The 17,847-nt window shown below is 39.4% G+C and overlaps 1 protein-coding gene across 6 annotated transcripts in view; it reads left to right on the top strand.

Annotated features, from left to right (window-relative positions):
- Positions 1-17,847, top strand: part of DOK5 (docking protein 5) — a 92,053-nt gene that overhangs the window by 60,670 nt on the left and 13,536 nt on the right. For 3 of the 6 annotated variants that reach the window (XR_012154670.2, XM_073309327.2, XM_073309328.1), the window contains exons 3-6: positions 6,642-6,756; positions 6,856-6,975; positions 9,431-9,620; positions 10,924-11,059. Coding sequence is in view for 3 of the 6 variants with exons in the window: in XM_073309327.2 (XP_073165428.1) it covers positions 6,642-6,756; positions 6,856-6,975; positions 9,431-9,620; positions 10,924-11,059 (561 nt within the window). In the remaining 3 variants the exon portion in view is untranslated. Of the gene's footprint in view, positions 1-6,641; positions 6,757-6,835; positions 6,976-9,430; positions 9,621-10,923; positions 16,519-16,627; positions 16,971-17,847 lie in introns of those variants that run through there. The other 3 variants (XR_012154669.2, XR_012154671.2, XM_073309329.2) reach the window with 3 other exon arrangements.

The following is a 17,847-nucleotide window of genomic DNA, read 5'->3' as shown; positions in this document are numbered from 1 at the left end:
AGACTGAGACAGTACCCAGGAACTATGCCAGAGAGGCAAAGGGAGGAACCAGTGTTGCAGCTCTAGAAGTCTGACAAACCCCAGGGGATCCAGAGCACAAGGCAGGACATTTGTCTGGTTTTAAGCCAGACTGTCCTGTTTTTGGAAAGGTTTGTCCCTGTCTGGCACTGGACATAGTTTTTTCTGGTATCATAGGGGAGGAGGCCATTTTACAGAGTGTGCTGCTGTGCCCACTCTGGCATGACCTCACATGCATGGTGCAGGGTGACACCACTCCGGAAGTACTGCAATGTCCAGTATTCTGGGAGTGCATCGGTGGCCACTCTACAGAACACAGAGGCTTAGATGCCACTGACAGCAGTCCTAGGCAGTGCTCGCTAGGACCTGTGATGACCTGTAACCACTGGAATATGTCAGTCACAGCCCTTGGAAAGACAGCAAAGCATGGGGCCTAGACTTTTGATCAGATCTGGCTGGGGAGATCAGGAGTACCAGGAGGCTGCAAGCCTAAAGCCCTGGTCAGGAGAGAGTGGAACATGGGTCCCTGTCCAGTGAGACTGAATGTTAGAGATCTAAGAGGACATTCTTTGACCAGATCACAGCGGGAGGTCACAGGTGCAGTTACTCTGAAACTATGGCAAACATCCAGAATTAGTGGCCACTTTTGAAAATGTTGTCCTTAATTTCTTTGTATCTCAGTTTTCCTATTTCTAAAAATGGGAGTTGGTACAGTAATTATCATGATCTGAAAGAGTTGCTGAGGATTAGCTAATTAATGTTAGCACAGCACAAATCATGCATATGAAAATACATTTGCTGTGAAAGAGTCTGAGTCACGGAGAGCTAGTAAGATGCAGAAAAGAAAAGTGGTAGTAGTAATAATAATAAACAACACCAGGTAAGATGGTGACACGAGTCATCCTCAAAGAAGCCAGGAAAAGTTCAATCACAAATATTTCCGGTCATTTTCAGACTTGCTCATCACCCGTTCTTGCCAAAAATCACAATACTAAAGATATTATCAGTCTGTCACTTTTCAACATGGATTCAGCATACATGTGCCAGACCATTTGCACCATCTGCCACACAAGTGTCAGTAGAAGGAAGACTGCCTGGACACTTGGAGATGATGATGATGAAATGGCTTGTTGAGGGATTCAGCAGCTCAGTTATCAAGAAGTCTTTACACCGTTTTCCCCTCAGGTACACAGGTGCATCTTTGAGCCTAGAGAACATGGATAACCCAATGGCTAAAGTTAGATCTTAAAAGGAGGGGATGTTCCCATGTTGGAATGTGTCTATCTTCTTCGTCATCTCTTACGTGTTGGGTAACAATTCCAGAAATAGAAATATAGCTGTGAAGAATAAAAGGGAAACAGCAGACTTCTGCTGCACAGCTCAGGCTACATAAAATGGCAGCCATGAAAGCAAAGCACACAAAAAGTAAGTCTTCTGGCCGAAGAGTCTGGAAGTAGAGGATTGAAGAGTTTATCTATGAAGGGATGTTGCTGGTTTAATACTTCTCATCAAATCATTCATGTAATTCACGGTCAAAATGACACCCATAGTGGTTGGTTTTGTCAAGTTATTTCTCTTATTGTGTTTATGAAGCCTTGCACCAAAAAAGAATTTGCGTTGAAGCCAGCTGGGAAGAGAAGGAATGATGTGCACATTATCATAGATGTTTGGACCAGGACCAAAGGTCAAAATTGTGGATCATCTATCTATCACAGCACACAGGGTAATGTTTCTACCACAGCCTGTTCAGATTTGCAAAACCAAATATCATCAGAAAATGTTCATAGCTACAAGTAAAGGATTTCAGAAAGACCACACTGTGTGAAATGCCTCCCCCCGAACTAAGTTTCCAGTGCAGTTTGCTCTAAAGTTTGGTAGCTGTTTGATTAATTTTATCTATGGTGCTAATCTTTCTACATTTTTGTTTACTATCTAACTTCAGTTATAACTATGGGTTTTTCCTTCAGTATAATATCTGATAAATCTTAGTAGGAACTTTGCCATAGATTTAAATGAGACTGACATCAATATTTCCAAGATTTGTCCTAAAGGGTGAAATTTACCCCATGCATGACCAGCAGAAGGCACATCTGAAAGCCTTCAAAATAAACTTTCTACTAACCAGGCCATTATGTATTCCATATATTTTTCTCCTCTGATCTAATGTTGGTGTGAAGAAGAATTTATTTTGTTCATTAGGATTAGTGTTTCTTGATAACTGTTAAAGCAAATTGAATCAGTATGGGCACTCTGAAGGCAACTGTGATGAGAGAGAGAATAGTATAGATAGTCTTCTTTGCTTTGTGACACAGTACGCTCATAAAGAGCAAATGTGAAAGGAAAAATGAACCAAATGAAAATAAATTTTGCTGTTCAAATGGATGAACTTTGGCATTTCAAGCATGAATTGGAGTGTACTAAATTACTATTGAAATGTGTTGTTCTGCCTTTTGGATTACCACACTAGTTCTTCATAACTGCGTGACCTTTGAGATGAATTGATAATGTCAGTACTTTTTCGCCCCTTCTTCAATTGTATATTCCTCCCAAACTCCATAGTCATGATATGCTGAACAACCGAAAACCCGTGTTTAAATTTATACACGGTTCTCTCAAAGAGCTTCAATATTTACATTAAAAAGAATTCCATTTGAAGCTTCTAAAAGCTTAGTCACCTGACTACAGTGTTTCTTGCTACCTTCAGAAGGCCTATGGGAGAGAGACTTTTGAACCCCAATCTACCAAAGCATTTAAGCACATGTTTTAATGGTAAGTATATGCTAAGTCCCATTTAAGATGATGAAGGCTGAAATCGCGCATCCAATCTGCAGGCATTGGATTCTTCCATGGTAGCTCTGGTGTTGTATTTTGTGGCTTCAGCAAAAAGTTCTCTCAGTGGTACAGGATCCTCAAGAGCAGGGAACCACTAGCATATAAGTCCCTTGAGCAAAGTCCTTGCCATTTTGGATGCACTCCATGACACAAGATAGAGTTCCCCTCTCTTCTTTGTCAGTTCAGTTCCACTACTCAATTTTTGTGGGCAATTTGGTGGCTCCCAAAGTGTGACTGGAGGAATTACTGGTAGAAAGATTAAGAAAATGAAGCTTTCTCTGCAACCATACTTTCCCTGTTCACCAATAGATGGGGACAGAGAGCTCCTTCCCCTGGGACATGCCTCCTGAGTTCTAGGTAAATAGCTTATGCAAATGAAGCAGCTCTGGGGCCATTCTTTCTCCTGTTCAACAACAGATGGGAACAGAGAGCTCCTTATTCTCTAAAGTGGTGGTGGGAACCTGCAGCCCGCACATGGCCCATCAGGGTATTCCGCTGGCGGGTTGTGAGACTGTGTTTACACTGACCATCCACAGGCACGGCCGCCCGCAGCTCCCAGTGGCCATGGTTTACCATTCCCATTCAATGGGAGCTGCAGGAAGCGGCGGCCATCCCACACTGCTTCCTGCAGCTTCCATTGGCAGGGATCAGCGAAGCATGGCAACTGGGAGCTGTGGGTGGCCGTGCCTGCGGACGGTCAACAAAAACACTGTCTCGTAGCCTGCCAGCGGATTACCCTGATGGTCCACAGGTTGCCCACCACTGCTTAAAGCATGAGGGCACAGTGCTTATATTGATATTATTGTTAATATACATTAGAGAAACCACTGTGAATCATCATATGTCCCATTATGAAACCCTCATCCACATTAAATAGTACATTATTCTGCAGGTAATACCATTGATTTGTAAGGTACTGCTCAGCATGAGTACAGATAGCAGAATCTGGCCTTTATTTTGGAAAGCTTTGCTCTGGATGCGTCAAGTCTAATGTAAATCATTGGAAGAATGCATATACCAGCTTCTGGCACCAGTCTTTCTCCATGGTCTGGTCCTCTACCAACCACAAGATGAAGGCTAAATTGTTTCAGAGACGCCATATTAGTGAATTAGGTTATTTCACCTTTTTGTGATCATGGATTCAAATTCTACAGACAAAAAACACCCACTAACATCAGTTTAGGGAAGTGCCCAGGAATTGGAGTTTGTGAAGGGAATTCTACAAAGTAGAGCAATGCTATTCACACAGATCTTAGCGCACAGGTAGGGAAGGAGCTATAATACAATCTCTGTGTGGCCAGAAAAATCGCACCAATCTTGCACTCCTTCTATGTTGTGGTTGTGAACAATGGGGGAACTAAAGCAAGCTTAATGACTTCAGGAAGCAGGCTCTTCCCTGTGTTCCATCTAACACTGTGTGCTAAATGGCAGAGTAGTGCATTCTCTGTAATACTGTAGCAAACTATTACGGGTCTGATTCTACCATTCCCTATTCAACATGAGTAATAATTTACTCCAACATTAGTTCCATTTTCTTCAGAGGAATTACTCAGAGAGAGTAAAGTACTATTCATTGTGAGTGAGAGAGGGAGACATTGGTCCTAAAAAAGGAAATGTCTACTGTTTCTCTCATGCTATTAAATTCTTTCCTTGGGGGCGAGAAGGAAATATTAGAAGTTGAACTTGGCAGTTGACAATTTGCAGTTCACCTGTAATGTGATGAGGTGAGATCGGGATAGATATTAACAGATTTTTCATTTTTATCACAATGTTTGTTAGTGTCTTGTTAGCATCGGGAATGCTCTTCCATCATGGGCTCTCTTGCCATAGTCTTCCCTGTAAAAATGGGAAGAGATCATGCAAATTAAGCACAATTATGTTATCCTGTTTAAAGCAATGTTAAGATTGATTCTAAAACCCATAGGCAAGAAAGTTTGAGTTCCAAACTCGGCCACCTGGTGGTGAGACTTAGCAGCTGGCTTAGTGTTTGTGTAATGGCCCTCTCCTGACTTTCTGCTGCTTCTCAATGAAGTTTCAGAGTAGCAGCCATGTTAGTCTGTATTTGCAAAAAGAAAAGGAGTACTTGCGGCACCTTAGAGACGTGCCACAAGTACTCCTTTTCTTTTCTCAGTGAAGTGTGAGTCCAGACACAGGTGGCAGCCAATGCATTGCTTTTTTTTATTTTGGAGGCTGCTCATAATGCACCCATCACTTTGCTCCTTTGCCCCATTCTTCTTCAGGAGAGGTTAGCTTTAAAAGATTTTCCTCCTCTAGAGCTGTTCTCTGTCTCTCCCCATCTCTCTCTCTCTCTCTCTCTCTCGCTTGCCAGAAGGGAACATGCAATAGAACTGCTTTGAGGAGGAACTGGGTCAGACAGGGTCAGTGGGAGCCTAAGGCTCATTAGGATATTTGTCTCTCGCTTCTTTATAAATAGATTGTAATGCCTTTTAGTTTTCAGTACTGTAGAGAACCCACCCACAATGGTAAAAGCAAGTGAAATTTTCCACTGGGATGTAATGTTGCTCAATGTTACAGTACCCTTTCAGTAATATTCAGAGAACTAGGAAAACCTGGACAATGATAGTGCAAGCTGTTTTTGGAGAGGACAGGTCTAGCAGCAATGTCCTTCCTTTTTCCAATGAAATTATCAAAAAAAAAAAAAATGCACCAGTGGAGGGAGTGGCTGACGTTCATGTTCAGATGGCTACTTTGGCAATGAAAATATTGAGGTGTAAGGCCAAGACTTTCCAAAACAGATGTCTAAAATTTGGTCTCCTGATTCCATATTTAGCCACTTGCCTGAGTGTTAATAGTGCAAAGCAACCAACAGTAACCACTGAGCCAAATTTTAGGCTCTTTTTTGTTAAAATCTTAGAGCAAAGTCCTAGTCTAGGCTGAAAAGTAGGGATCTTTGTGTAGAAATGTTAAAAATCACCTGTTGTCTGCTGAAGCTATCTACTAGAGCTGGACAGAAAATGGAAGATTTCCACGTGGGAGGGAATCAACTTTGCATTGAAAAAATGAAAACTGGTTGACAAAAACTGAAAAAGTTTTGATTTTCCGAAGCCTGGAAATCTCTGGCTAAAAAATACTGAAAACCATATTTGTGAGGGGTGGGGAGGACTTAAATGTTTGGTTTTCAGGTTTTTGTATTTGTGACCAAAAAATTGAAAATGTTCAAAGAATGTAAGACATAGGACTGGAAGGGACCTTTGTGGTCATTGTGTCCAGCCCTCTGCTATTACAGGCCTACAAGGAAAGTGGACACTTCTGTTGAAAAACTAATTTTCCATCAAAAATAGTTTTAGATGGAAAATTTCACCTACCCTAGTGTTTACTCTTCCATAGAGCAAGTCGTAACAGAATCGGTTTCACCCTCTAAGTGAATGGATCAAGTGAAACCTTTTCTCTTGGTCCTGTTGCTACTTCTGGGGCACCTGTTTGCTCTTTCCCATGTACTTCTTATAGGTGTTTCCCCACTGGTGTGAATGCTGAAGAGATGATTCCACCATCCCTGTGGTTTAAATCCTGGTTTTTATTGGGTTTCACCGGAGCTTACATGCAGACAGAATATGAGGCAGTGTGGAAGTGTCAATGTGGCTACATCATTTAGAATCTTCAGGTTCATCTCTGAGCCTGATTCATGTCAAGGTGGCTTGTCCTTGTGTGTGCTCATGGGCTCATTCTTTTTGGTTTTTTTCCAGCTTGGCTTAATGTTTTTCTCTTCTCTCCTACGTTCAATACTCATTATTCAAGGATCCTAATTAGAACTCCAAATTGCTCTTTTTCAGGTCACAGAGCTCAATAACGTGAAGAATATATTACGACTGCCAAAAAGCACGAAGAAACATGCTGTAGGCATTTATTTTAATGATGACACATCCAAAACTTTTGCTTGTGAATCAGGTGGGTAAACTGGCACAGTATATGAGAAAATACTGGAATGTTAATTGTGAAATTATAAACATATTGTACCTACACACAGATTTTTGGGCATTTATACAGAACTCGAGGCGGATGAGTGGTGCAAAGTGCTGCAGATGGAATGCCTAGGAACTCAAATTAATGACATAAGCCTTGGAGAGCCTGACTTGTTGGCATCTGGTGTAGAAAGGGAGCAGAGTGGTATGTATAGAAATATTGAACTTTATAGCATTTAGAAAGTTTTAGAATACAATTCCTACCTGAGTGCATGGCTCAGTTACTGAAATGTGTGGGCCATGCACATAGAAACCAGAAATATACTCAAGCTTTTACAACCTGGTGCAAAAAACAAACAAACAAAAAAACAAACCCCAGAACAAAACAAAAAAACCACTATTCTTGGTTGTTATCAGCACTAACCTGTTCTGCTAATCTGACACTCTGATTTAGGATTTTAGAAACGTTCTAGTGAGATTTTTCAGACAAATTAGGTGCATTGTAATCTCTCTGAGGCATGGAATGCTTTTTGGTTCTGCATTTGGAAGGTACCTACCCAAATAAGGTCCCAGTCCATGACTGTGGCTCATAGGCACAAATAAAAAGAATAAATATTGCCATATAAATAATAATTGCATATATAATCTGAGCTCCATTACTTCACTTGCATACGGAAATCAGCTACTTGTATGCACACATGGGCTTTCCATGATTTAATTAGTGTACACAATTTTATTAACTCCATGCAAAATACTGTTGTGAATGTCTTGTGTGTGCCCACATGCATATACCTAAACGCTTTGAAAATACACTCCTCTTTGAGAAGCACAGGCTTGAATTTCTCCTCCTTTCAAGCAGCCCTAATTATTAGCTTATTTCCCCTCATGTCTGTATACTGGCCAAACACACATTCTCAGATGCCCATGTATGGTTAACATATTAGAATTTATAATTAGCGCTCATCCCATTTCTGTTTCTTACTGAGTCCAGGGACTTGCACTAAAAATATAACTGAGAATGCAACATCAGCTAAATTTTTAACCATTCGTTGAACCTAAAAGAGTTAATTTTGAAAGCTTAGGTTGTCTTCTCACCCGAAGAAAACCTGGAATTCCTTTAGTACCATTTCTGCAAGCTTTTTTAAAACCAGATTTCAGAATTAAAAATCTGAATCTATGTTTCATTCCATTCTCTTGGTGCAATTCCACTGACTTAAACAGAGTTATACCATCACAGAACTAATGTAACAGAGTGTAGAATCTGATTCTAAACCTCTAAAATACCATCCCATCTTGAAATTAAAGAACATATTAATTTCCAGATTTACTTGCCACTTTCCTCTATCGATTCTGATTGTTACTCATTCAATCCAAAATATGTGCACTAAGTCAAGCGAATAAAAAAGGTGATGAATGAGAAGGAACCAGTTTGACAAGTGGGTGAGTGGCTTTAGCTAATTCCAAGTCTGTGAGAAGTAGACTGAGGAATCCTCTTTGCGAAACTGAGTTCATATAAAATCTTAAACAGTCATGAACACAGACAAGAAACTTATTAAATGCACAGACTTACACTGCAGTTAAACTATTCTTGTGACACTTTTTATATACAACCATAATTATTAGAAGAGAAGTTCATTGCTATAGTTCTTCACAATGACACACATGTCCTGAATGTAAGGTCTGAGTAAATAGGCTTTGTCTGGGGAATCAAAGCCTATTTGGGTAGAGAATTCTGAATCTTCTGTGCAATCTCAACCGGGGCCAGGACACTGGAGAGTTTCCCAGCTCTTCCTGGAGGCCATGGGTAGCAACTGTAGCCTACTGCAACCTTCCATACGATGTGTTGTCAGTGGATTTGTGTAGGTCTGGATCCATTAGCAATGTTCCAGTCACTTCCCAGGCCATACCAGATCTCACCTCCCTTCCAATCTCCTGCAGAGCAGGCCACTGGAGAGTTCAGTTGTGCAGCATGCAGAGCACTATTAAATTCCACTATGTGGCTTCTCTATGGTCTCTGATCCTTGTGGCCCCACATCTTGAACTTTCTCCCTTGGTGAGCTTGAACTTTCTCCCTTGGTGTTTGGAAGCTGAAGCTAGACAAATTCAGATTGGAAATAAAGCATAATTTTTTTAATGATGAGAGAAAATTAACCACTGGAACAATTTACCAAGTTTCGTGGTGGATTCTCCATCACTGGTGATTTTTAAATCAAGGTGGGACTTTTTTCTAAAAGATCTGCTCTAGGAATTATTTTGGGGAAATTCTATGGACTGTGTTATACAGAAGAGCAGACTACAGAATCACAATGATCCCTTCTGGCCTTGGATTCCAGGACTCTATTAGGCCCTTTACAGATGTGTAATAAAATAGACCCTTGCCCCAAAGAGCGTCAGATCTCAGTTGTTTTAAAAAGTGATCATGTAGATAACATTTTATGGATTTTTAGAGGCCAGTGCTATGTACTGTTTTTATGGTACTTAAATGGCTTCACTCTATATGCAGTATATTTTTAGAAACAAATGCAATCAATTGAGGGAAGTGAGTTTTTGTTCTTGGAGTAATTGCTAAAAGTGGATATAAGACTTTGTAATCATAAATCATATAATGTCTACAACATGTAACTTAAAGATTTTAGACCAACCATTTGTTTTTCTTCCAGAGAGATTTAATGTGTATTTAATGCCAACCCCGAATTTAGAGGTGCATGGGGAATGTACCTTGCAGATAACATTTGAGCATATCTGTCTTTGGGATATCCAGAATCCCAGAGTAAAACTCATCTCTTGGCCATTAAGTGCCCTCCGGCGGTATGGACGAGACCCAACCTGGTTTACATTTGAAGCAGGGAGGTGAGTGCTTTGCTATAGTTCTATAAGCCATTTTCATATAGGAGCAATAGGGGGGGCTAATCCTAGGTGGTACTAATGAGCTTCCCCACCTCACACTGAAGTGAATGAGCGTGGAGATTGTTCAGAACCTTACAGAGGGTGTTCCACATTTTGCACACTGATTCTACTTTTTACTGTGTAGTTATTTTTAATAAATACTGTACATGAGCCCGGAGAACTGGATGTACAGATTTAAAAGAAAAAGGGGGAAAATCTCATACTCTGCCAGTAACTCGTACAACACAAAGTTGGACCCTTGGGCACTAATAGCACCTACCTTAGCCATAATGACATGAAGATTCAGTTAGGAGTGACTAATGGATCTACTAGCTACATGTACAAACGTTTCAAGTTGAAGGCAGACTCTGCTCCCAAAACTTTCCTGGAGTTCTGTGCAATTATGGAGAGCTAAATAGTGGAGTCAGGATCTGTCATGTAAAAGCAAGAGGGGAATTTTGCCTTAAAACATTGGCATTAGTGTTAAAATGCTATTTTAGTTCCTATTAGAACCCTATGTTTTATGCCAAGATGGATGTTTCATTGTAGACCTGAAAGAGAAAAAATCTGAAGAGAAATGGCATGGTGGCTTCGCACAGGTCCCCGAGGAAATTTTGTGCTCTCCTAATGGTGCAAATCAATATAAGCCTAATTACTGACTTTCTCAGCAAATTTACGTATTGGTCTCCTCAATTAAATAAAGTTCACATCCACCAGTGCATGTGGAGGTAACATTTATCTTCTTAGTAACTTTTCTGATTGGAAACAGGCACATGGCTTCCTCTAAGCGACACTTCCCTATCTCTAGTATTATCTTTAATCAATCTAAACAGATACGCAATAATTTAATTTAGATTGTAGATTCTAGACAGGGGCCTGAGTCTCACAGCTGAATCAAACCCTTTCAAGCATACATAGTTTGAGAGTGAAATACACCAAGGACTTGATTCTGTAATGTTTACATTGAGAAGCAATTATGTGCATAAGTAAATACTACTCCATGAATATGAGTTGGAGAATCTGGCCCGTATGTTGTTGATAATGATGAGTAATCATCATATCCTGTTCTCATGGTTTGTATATATGTTTATGAAGTTGTATCTAAATCCATGTGTTGTACTGCAAACAATCATTTTTTGTTTTTATTACCTTTTGCTTCGATACCACTTTTTTTTTTTACAGCAGTACTGCCAAAAATATACTTTACAAATCACCCTGAACAAATGAAAACCTCACATTTGGATCATTTCTGTTCTCGCTTTGGCAGGATGTGTGACACTGGGGAAGGACTATTCATCTTTCAGACAAGAGATGGGGAGGCGATCTATCAGAAGGTTCACTCAGCTGCTTTGGCCATAGCCGAACAACATGAGCGCTTATTACAGAGTGTGAAAAATTCAGTGGTATGGTTGTTAGTTGTGCTTGTCATCCAACACTCAGCATTAATGAGTAACATAATCCATAGACCACCTTCTTGAGCATGTTCTTAATTTAAGATGTACAGATATTAAATAGTTTATTTTCTTCTCTTCTAGTTAAGGTGTTAATGTGTTCAGTTCTGACTGCATTTAGCACTTGGGGTTACTAAAGCAGTAAATAATTATGATTGCTTTTTTTAAGCAACTGAAAGTAGAGAAGTTTCTGCATTATATTCCTTGATTGCCTTATTTGTAAAACCATCAATGGGTGTAAATTGCTGTGGGAAAGATGGCTCGGTCCTGTAGGCACATGTTTTCCATTCTCATTAGCTTCCCATTATTAATCAGCAACTTGAGTAGTTTATTTGGAAGTGTTTCTCATCAATTTAATTCCAAAATATTGTGGCTGACTCATGGTTTTCCATTTATTAATTGATGCCTACACTTTAAGAATAATTTAGAAAGTGTCATATGTTGTTTTAAACTGAACGGCTTGATTTGTTAGGGAGAAACAAATATTGGTCTAGAGTCTCAAAGGATCTCTGCTTCCTGGGGCTGTAAAATGCTTTAATCATGTCTTCAAAGCTGTTTTTTAACATTTACAAAACTAGAGAAATTAGGCATATAGGGACCCAGTAACGGGCGTACTGGATCAGACCAGTGGTATAGCTAGGCTATTGTCCTATCTCATATAGTGTTCTGTCTAAAGTACTTATATGGCTCCTGTCATTGTAGCATCTGAGCACTTCACAGTCTTGAGTGTATTTATCCTCACAACACCTCTGAGAGAGGGGGAAGTATCTTTTATCTCCATTTTACAGCTGGGGAACTGAGGCCCAGAAAGACTAATTACCTTGCCCAAGATCATATAGGAAGTCTGTGGCAGAACCGGAAACTGAACACTAGTATCTGGAATCCCACACTAGCACTCGAACCAGTACTAGATGTTTCAGAAGATATAAAATTCCCTTAATGGAGAACTGTGGGATAACCTGACCTTACGGGAAATTTCCTCCTTATTCCAGGTAGATAGTGATTGATTTATACCCTAAAGCATAAGGGATTATCAATACTTATCCTTCCTAATGTAAACATGGATGTTGTTGTTGTCCATATTAATGTCTAATCCTTTTCAGAGTTCTTCTAAGCGCTTGGTCTAAGTGATATGTTGTGGTGTGAGTCAGGCTGGATTTAATTGGTTGAGACAAAATGGAAACTGTCCTCTGAAATTTCATCCGAAGATCGCTATTTTTGTTTTGAAGATTAATATATTGAATTAATATTCCACCTCTTCCTTTCCTCTTTTTTTTTTTTAAGTCTTTTGTAGGTTTTTTTATTCTTCTGAATGTGGGCCAGGATTTGGAATCAGAATCACAAAAACAAAGCTAGAGAGGCTGTTCTCACAGTAATTCCAGCCAAACTAGAATGAGGAAATACAAGAAACCGTGAAAGGAAAAAGAATCTTACTGTTCTCTTAAGGTGTCAAGCCAAATTTTGTAGATTGGATAATTGAGCTAAACGTCAATTAAGCACCCAAGCTAATAAATAATTCATTGCTGTAGTTTGCAAGGCATTTTGGAGGAGCTTGAGTCTGCTATTATTTAAAACAAAATTTGTTGCTATATATATTTTTCACCTAAAAAGGTCCAGTGGTAAAACATTCACTTGTTTCCAGTCAATACCAGTATTTTAATTTGTAGCTAATATTGACACTTCACAGATATTGTTACCTAAGTACCTTTCCTAGACTTTTTGCCTTGTATTCATTTTCTTAATCAGCATCTGTGATCACCTTGTAGGTTAGGAATATGGGGAGGTTTTTACCAAGAAGTCATTCTTGAAGGCAAGATTCTTCTGTTGATATGGTATTAGCTGGCTCCTTATATATTCACTGTCATTATGTCAATAGGAGATCCACATGTGTTGTCATGACGACAGAATACAGCATACCAAACCTAAATGCAATTGTAAAAACTCTGCCCCAAGTGCAGCCATTGGGATTTTAGCAATTTCCAATGCAGCCTTCAATTTATTAGGTTATATTTGGGTAGTACTTTTCAAGGGCACACTTTGCATTTGTGCAGGCAGAAAAGCATTGACCTGAGGTGCAAAATCAGTAGCAAATGAAGTTTTATGCTGTTCTTTCTTTCAGTGCAGTATCCTCTACTGATATATATCTTAGAGCTGCGTTGATGGCTTTCTGATGGTTAAAACAATGTGTTATTTTCAAGTCTTAAGCAGCAATGTCTGCGTTTCATCAAAGGGGGAATAAAATGGTGATAATTATTTTGTTTATTCTGAATTAGCAGTTATTTTACTAATGTAACAAAACCACTCAACAAAACAGATTACAAATAGCCTGGCATGGGAAGCAAGGACTGGCTGCAGTCCGCAAGTGTTGGAAGAGACTGAGTAACATGTGTTGTCTATTCAGTCATAGCTATTTTCAAAGACAGTCTAAAGTCTGTGGTAACTTTTTCCTGGTGAAGTGAATAGCATTTTCAGACCACTTCACTTTACAGAAGTGTAAATGGCAGTCTTATTGTGCAATATGGTATTTGAAGAATCACTTCAACTGATTCTTAAAATACTAAACTGCACTGTAAAATCGTCACGTCAATCACTTCACAGAGTTACAGTTGCCATAAATTTCAGCGGGGAGCAGCTGCAACAGATCTAAACTCCATTTTACTAAAACTAGGGCCAACTGTAACCTCTAAAAATAACACTGTCAATCGTAGAATGCTAACCTGACGATAACAACATACTCTTCTTTTCAATTTAAAGGCGTATCATTTAGTAGTGGTATACAAAGATCAACCCATCTACCTCTGGAAACAGACTTGAGACCAACCGGAAATTCCGATCTTGGGTTTTTGGTGTAGCCCATCACAGAGATGGCTCTCAAATATGGCTCTGAATGTAGGTTCAGATTCCAGCCTTCATCCTAGAGTTCAGGGGTGTCCAGATTAAGGTTTTTGGTTGTCTTGTTAGATTTGAGAGAATACTTCATAATAGGTAATCTATTTGATGAATTTTACCTCTTTTACAGACCACAAAACATGTTCAACTACATCATGAAATTCTCATTTTTATTTATAGAAAGTGTACCTGGAAGGGTAGAATATGTAGATTATTAAAATTCATTTTAGAACTCAAATATTCACAGAAAATTTTGTCCGCTATTTACTCATCTCTAAGGTCGATATCTAATCATTGGCTCAGGTACTCCAGTCTGACTGAGTTGTGCTTAGCACAAGACTGGTGGAAGGTTGGCAGAAGTGACATTAAGTTACCCACATTCTTCCCTAGTTCTGGGACTGACAAGGAATCAGGCTAGCCCTCACTGCAATTAGAGCAGACAAGGGATCATTTCAGATAAGATGCTGTAACCACATGACGTTGGTCCAGACACGTGACAAGTCTCATATGGGAGTGGCATAAGATATGCCAATTTTATGGCTTCTTTGCACCGTTGGTGCAAAGCAGCCCTGTGACACATACATACCAGATGGTTGCATTTACTTGTCAGCAGAGTGAATTAAAAGATGTGTCCTTTTTGGAAAGAGCAGAAACAGTGTTGGCCCTCTGACTATTTGCTAGCACACAGCATATCTGGTTTATACCCACCCTTTTCATGCTTTCTTCCTTTCTATTTCGTACCGCCATTCAGTGGAAAAGTAATATTTATTTAGAGCACAAACACATTTTTCAAAACCCATGAAAGATTATCTAGCTGTCATAATAATTGACCAACAGAATTATAGTTCCTGACTGTTGCCATTTATGCCAGATCTCAGGCCAGGTAGTTGAAGAAAGAACCTCATTACTTCTCATGATGGAATATCAAGACTTAATGAGAATGAATCTTCCTAGTTCTGGCAACCGAAATCCAATATTGCCTAGAATGATCTTATTGGCCAGTTCAAAGAGCAGCCTAGATGCTTGGGGGGGGGGGTGGATTTTCAGACAAAAGTACATCTGATACATATGATAATACAAGTCCAGTTGGATTATTGGATGGCAAATTGCTAATTATGGTGATTTCCATGTGTACTTGTGATCATTAGAAATGGAAATTAGTGCTGGAAATGGTACTTTCTATCTCTGGGACTAGAAAAGAGGAGTACCTTGTAGTAGAAAGGATGACAGAAGGGTAAAAAATGAATGACATAAGTAAACCCATTAAAAAGAGCATTAACATATCACTGTCTATCTGAAGATGTTAAAATAAAAATGTTTCCTCTTTTACAGCATTTGCATATCTTTTGCAATGGATTTGGTAACTGCCTTAACTAAGCAAACTTAAACAGTTTGAATTGACTACATGAACCTACTTCACCTGGCAGGAAAGAAAAGCCCATCTCAATTAGGGCTGACAAATGATTTAAAAAAATCACAATTAAGTGTGAGATTAAAAAATACTATTTCTTTTATCTTTTTCCAGTGCAAATATTTGTAATAAAAATATCAAGTGAGCACTATACACTTTATTCGGTGTTGTAATTGAAATCAGTATATTTGAAAATATAGGAAGCATCCAAAATATGTATAATACATTTAAATTGGTATTCTATTATTGTTTAACAGTGCAATTAAAACTGTGATTAATCGCAACTATTTTTTATCTAGTTAATATTTTTGCATTAATCACATGTATTAACTGTGATTAATTGACAGCCCTAATTTCAATATAATAATCCCAGGACTAAGATTGAGTTACTTTATAATTAGAGTGTTTGATAAATCTCTGAAATGTATACTCGTCAGACTAAGTGAACAGATCACACACTATTAACAAATGTTTTACATAAATTACCTAGGTGGTTTTTTCTCTCTCCGTGTGTGTGTCGTTGTTTGTTTTGTTTGTTTTGTTTTTTTGAGAGAGAGAGAGAACACAGGAAATACTGATTTGTGGGATGGTGGTGGTGAGGAGTGGTTTTTTTGTTGTTGTTGTTTTTAAATCAACTATTTCTGCCCCAAACTTTTAGTCCTGGCAGAGCTATGCTTAATGTAGGATCCAAGAGAAGGTGCAAAGGTGACTCCCTCAAACGGCTGGACTGCTTGGAAACCAAGCCCCAGGACTAGGTTCCATTCTGGTAACTGTCCTCTACATAAGCCTCTAATGCAACCCCTATGCCAGGGGAATTCTCAAATGCACAGCTGGGGCAGCTTTACACATCTTTTGCAGCACTAGAATGACACAAGGGGCCATAGTAAGAGCAATTTAACAGAAAACATTTAAAACACATTGCAAACCCCAGTTGAAATCATGTGTTTTATTCACAATGGACAGATAATATTGGAAAAGTATTAGACCACAATCTGTTCTCAGTCACACTAGTGCATTCCTATTGAAGAAGGACTCAAAGATGCTCTCCTTGTTCAGGAGAAGGATTTAAGATGTGGAGACATTCATCCAGAAAAATTTCAGGCAGAGCCAGGTATATACACTATATATTACATCTTGCCTGTTTCATTAATTTATTGAAATATGAACTAAAATAGTAACTTGCTTTTCACCACTGTGTTTTTGCTTCTCTCTGAATGCAGAATGGAGTCACTAATATGGCACAGAATTCCATGGTTGGCTGAAACACCACTCAATAATGTCCCATCATACTGCATTGTTTTACAAAATAGCATTTGGCTCGCCTCTAATGGTGAAATGGTACAATGCCAAACTGACCCCTGAGTGCCTCTAAATTGCTTTTCCTGTTACGTATGTGCATCAGAAGAACATTATCAACAGACTACACCATCCAGGTTGCCAGTGAACCTCAGTATACAGCGAAAACCCTGCTAATGATCATGGTCATCCATCCAAACAGCCAGTAAAATGTTAGCCTTTGTGAGAGTGCCTCCACACTGCATTATGCAGTCATCTGTTACGAAGGTAAGAAAAATTCCAGTCCCTTTCATTGCCTTTAAGAGGAGATTTCACCATAATTAAGGTATAAGGAAAATGAAGAAGCCACCACAAAAAGTGCACCTAGGTAGGGCTGAGCATAAATGTTTGTCTTGATGGAAGAGGATGCAGTATTTTTGTGTTAGTGCAGGGTTCACCAGCAAGCCATCACAAGCCCTACAGTGTATTCTCCGCAAAGACGGTGTCTCATCAGGGAGAACGCAGTATCTTTTTTGAATGGGATGTGACTGGAAGGGTCCTGATAGCCTTTAACCAATGACATGAGTGGAAACATCTAAGCAGCACTCCCCACCTGGTGGTAGGTTTTGGGTTGATGTCTTTCAGTTGCCAAATCACTCACTCACCAAGTTAATGCAACACAGATTCACACTTCTCTGCTCCTGGCCAACTTGTAACCATTGTTCATGTGCACATTAACATTTCATTTCCTACGGCTTTCAACCCACTTCTCAGAGCTGAATGATTATGTGAAATAAAAACGGCCAATTGTCATGTCATTCCGGCTCCTTCTGTTGCTACAGAGATACCAGTGAATTAATTATGGGAATCAAATCAGTCATGGTCTAGACAGGGTTTGCATGGAATCTGAGCTGTGTCGACACAGTCTGTGTGTTCAGGACATAGAATTGCTTCTCCTTATCTCTCCAGACCCATTTCTCCTCCTTTTGGGTCAAAACTCACAGCAGGCTCTCCTTCAAGCCTCTGTCCTCATCAAATCATCTTCCCCCCAAGTCTATTTCCCATCCTCCAAAGATGCCCCATTATTAACTCCACTTACTTCAGGGACATTGTACTCTCACTTAAACTCCCTTCTCCCCCAGCCTACCTTAAAGACACTCTTAAA

This window comes from Lepidochelys kempii, chromosome 13 (genome assembly GCF_965140285.1).
Source record: "Lepidochelys kempii isolate rLepKem1 chromosome 13, rLepKem1.hap1, whole genome shotgun sequence".
Taxonomy (NCBI): Eukaryota; Metazoa; Chordata; order Testudines; family Cheloniidae; genus Lepidochelys; species Lepidochelys kempii.
Note: the sequence above shows the minus strand (reverse complement) of the source record. Positions and strands in the feature narration are given on the sequence as shown.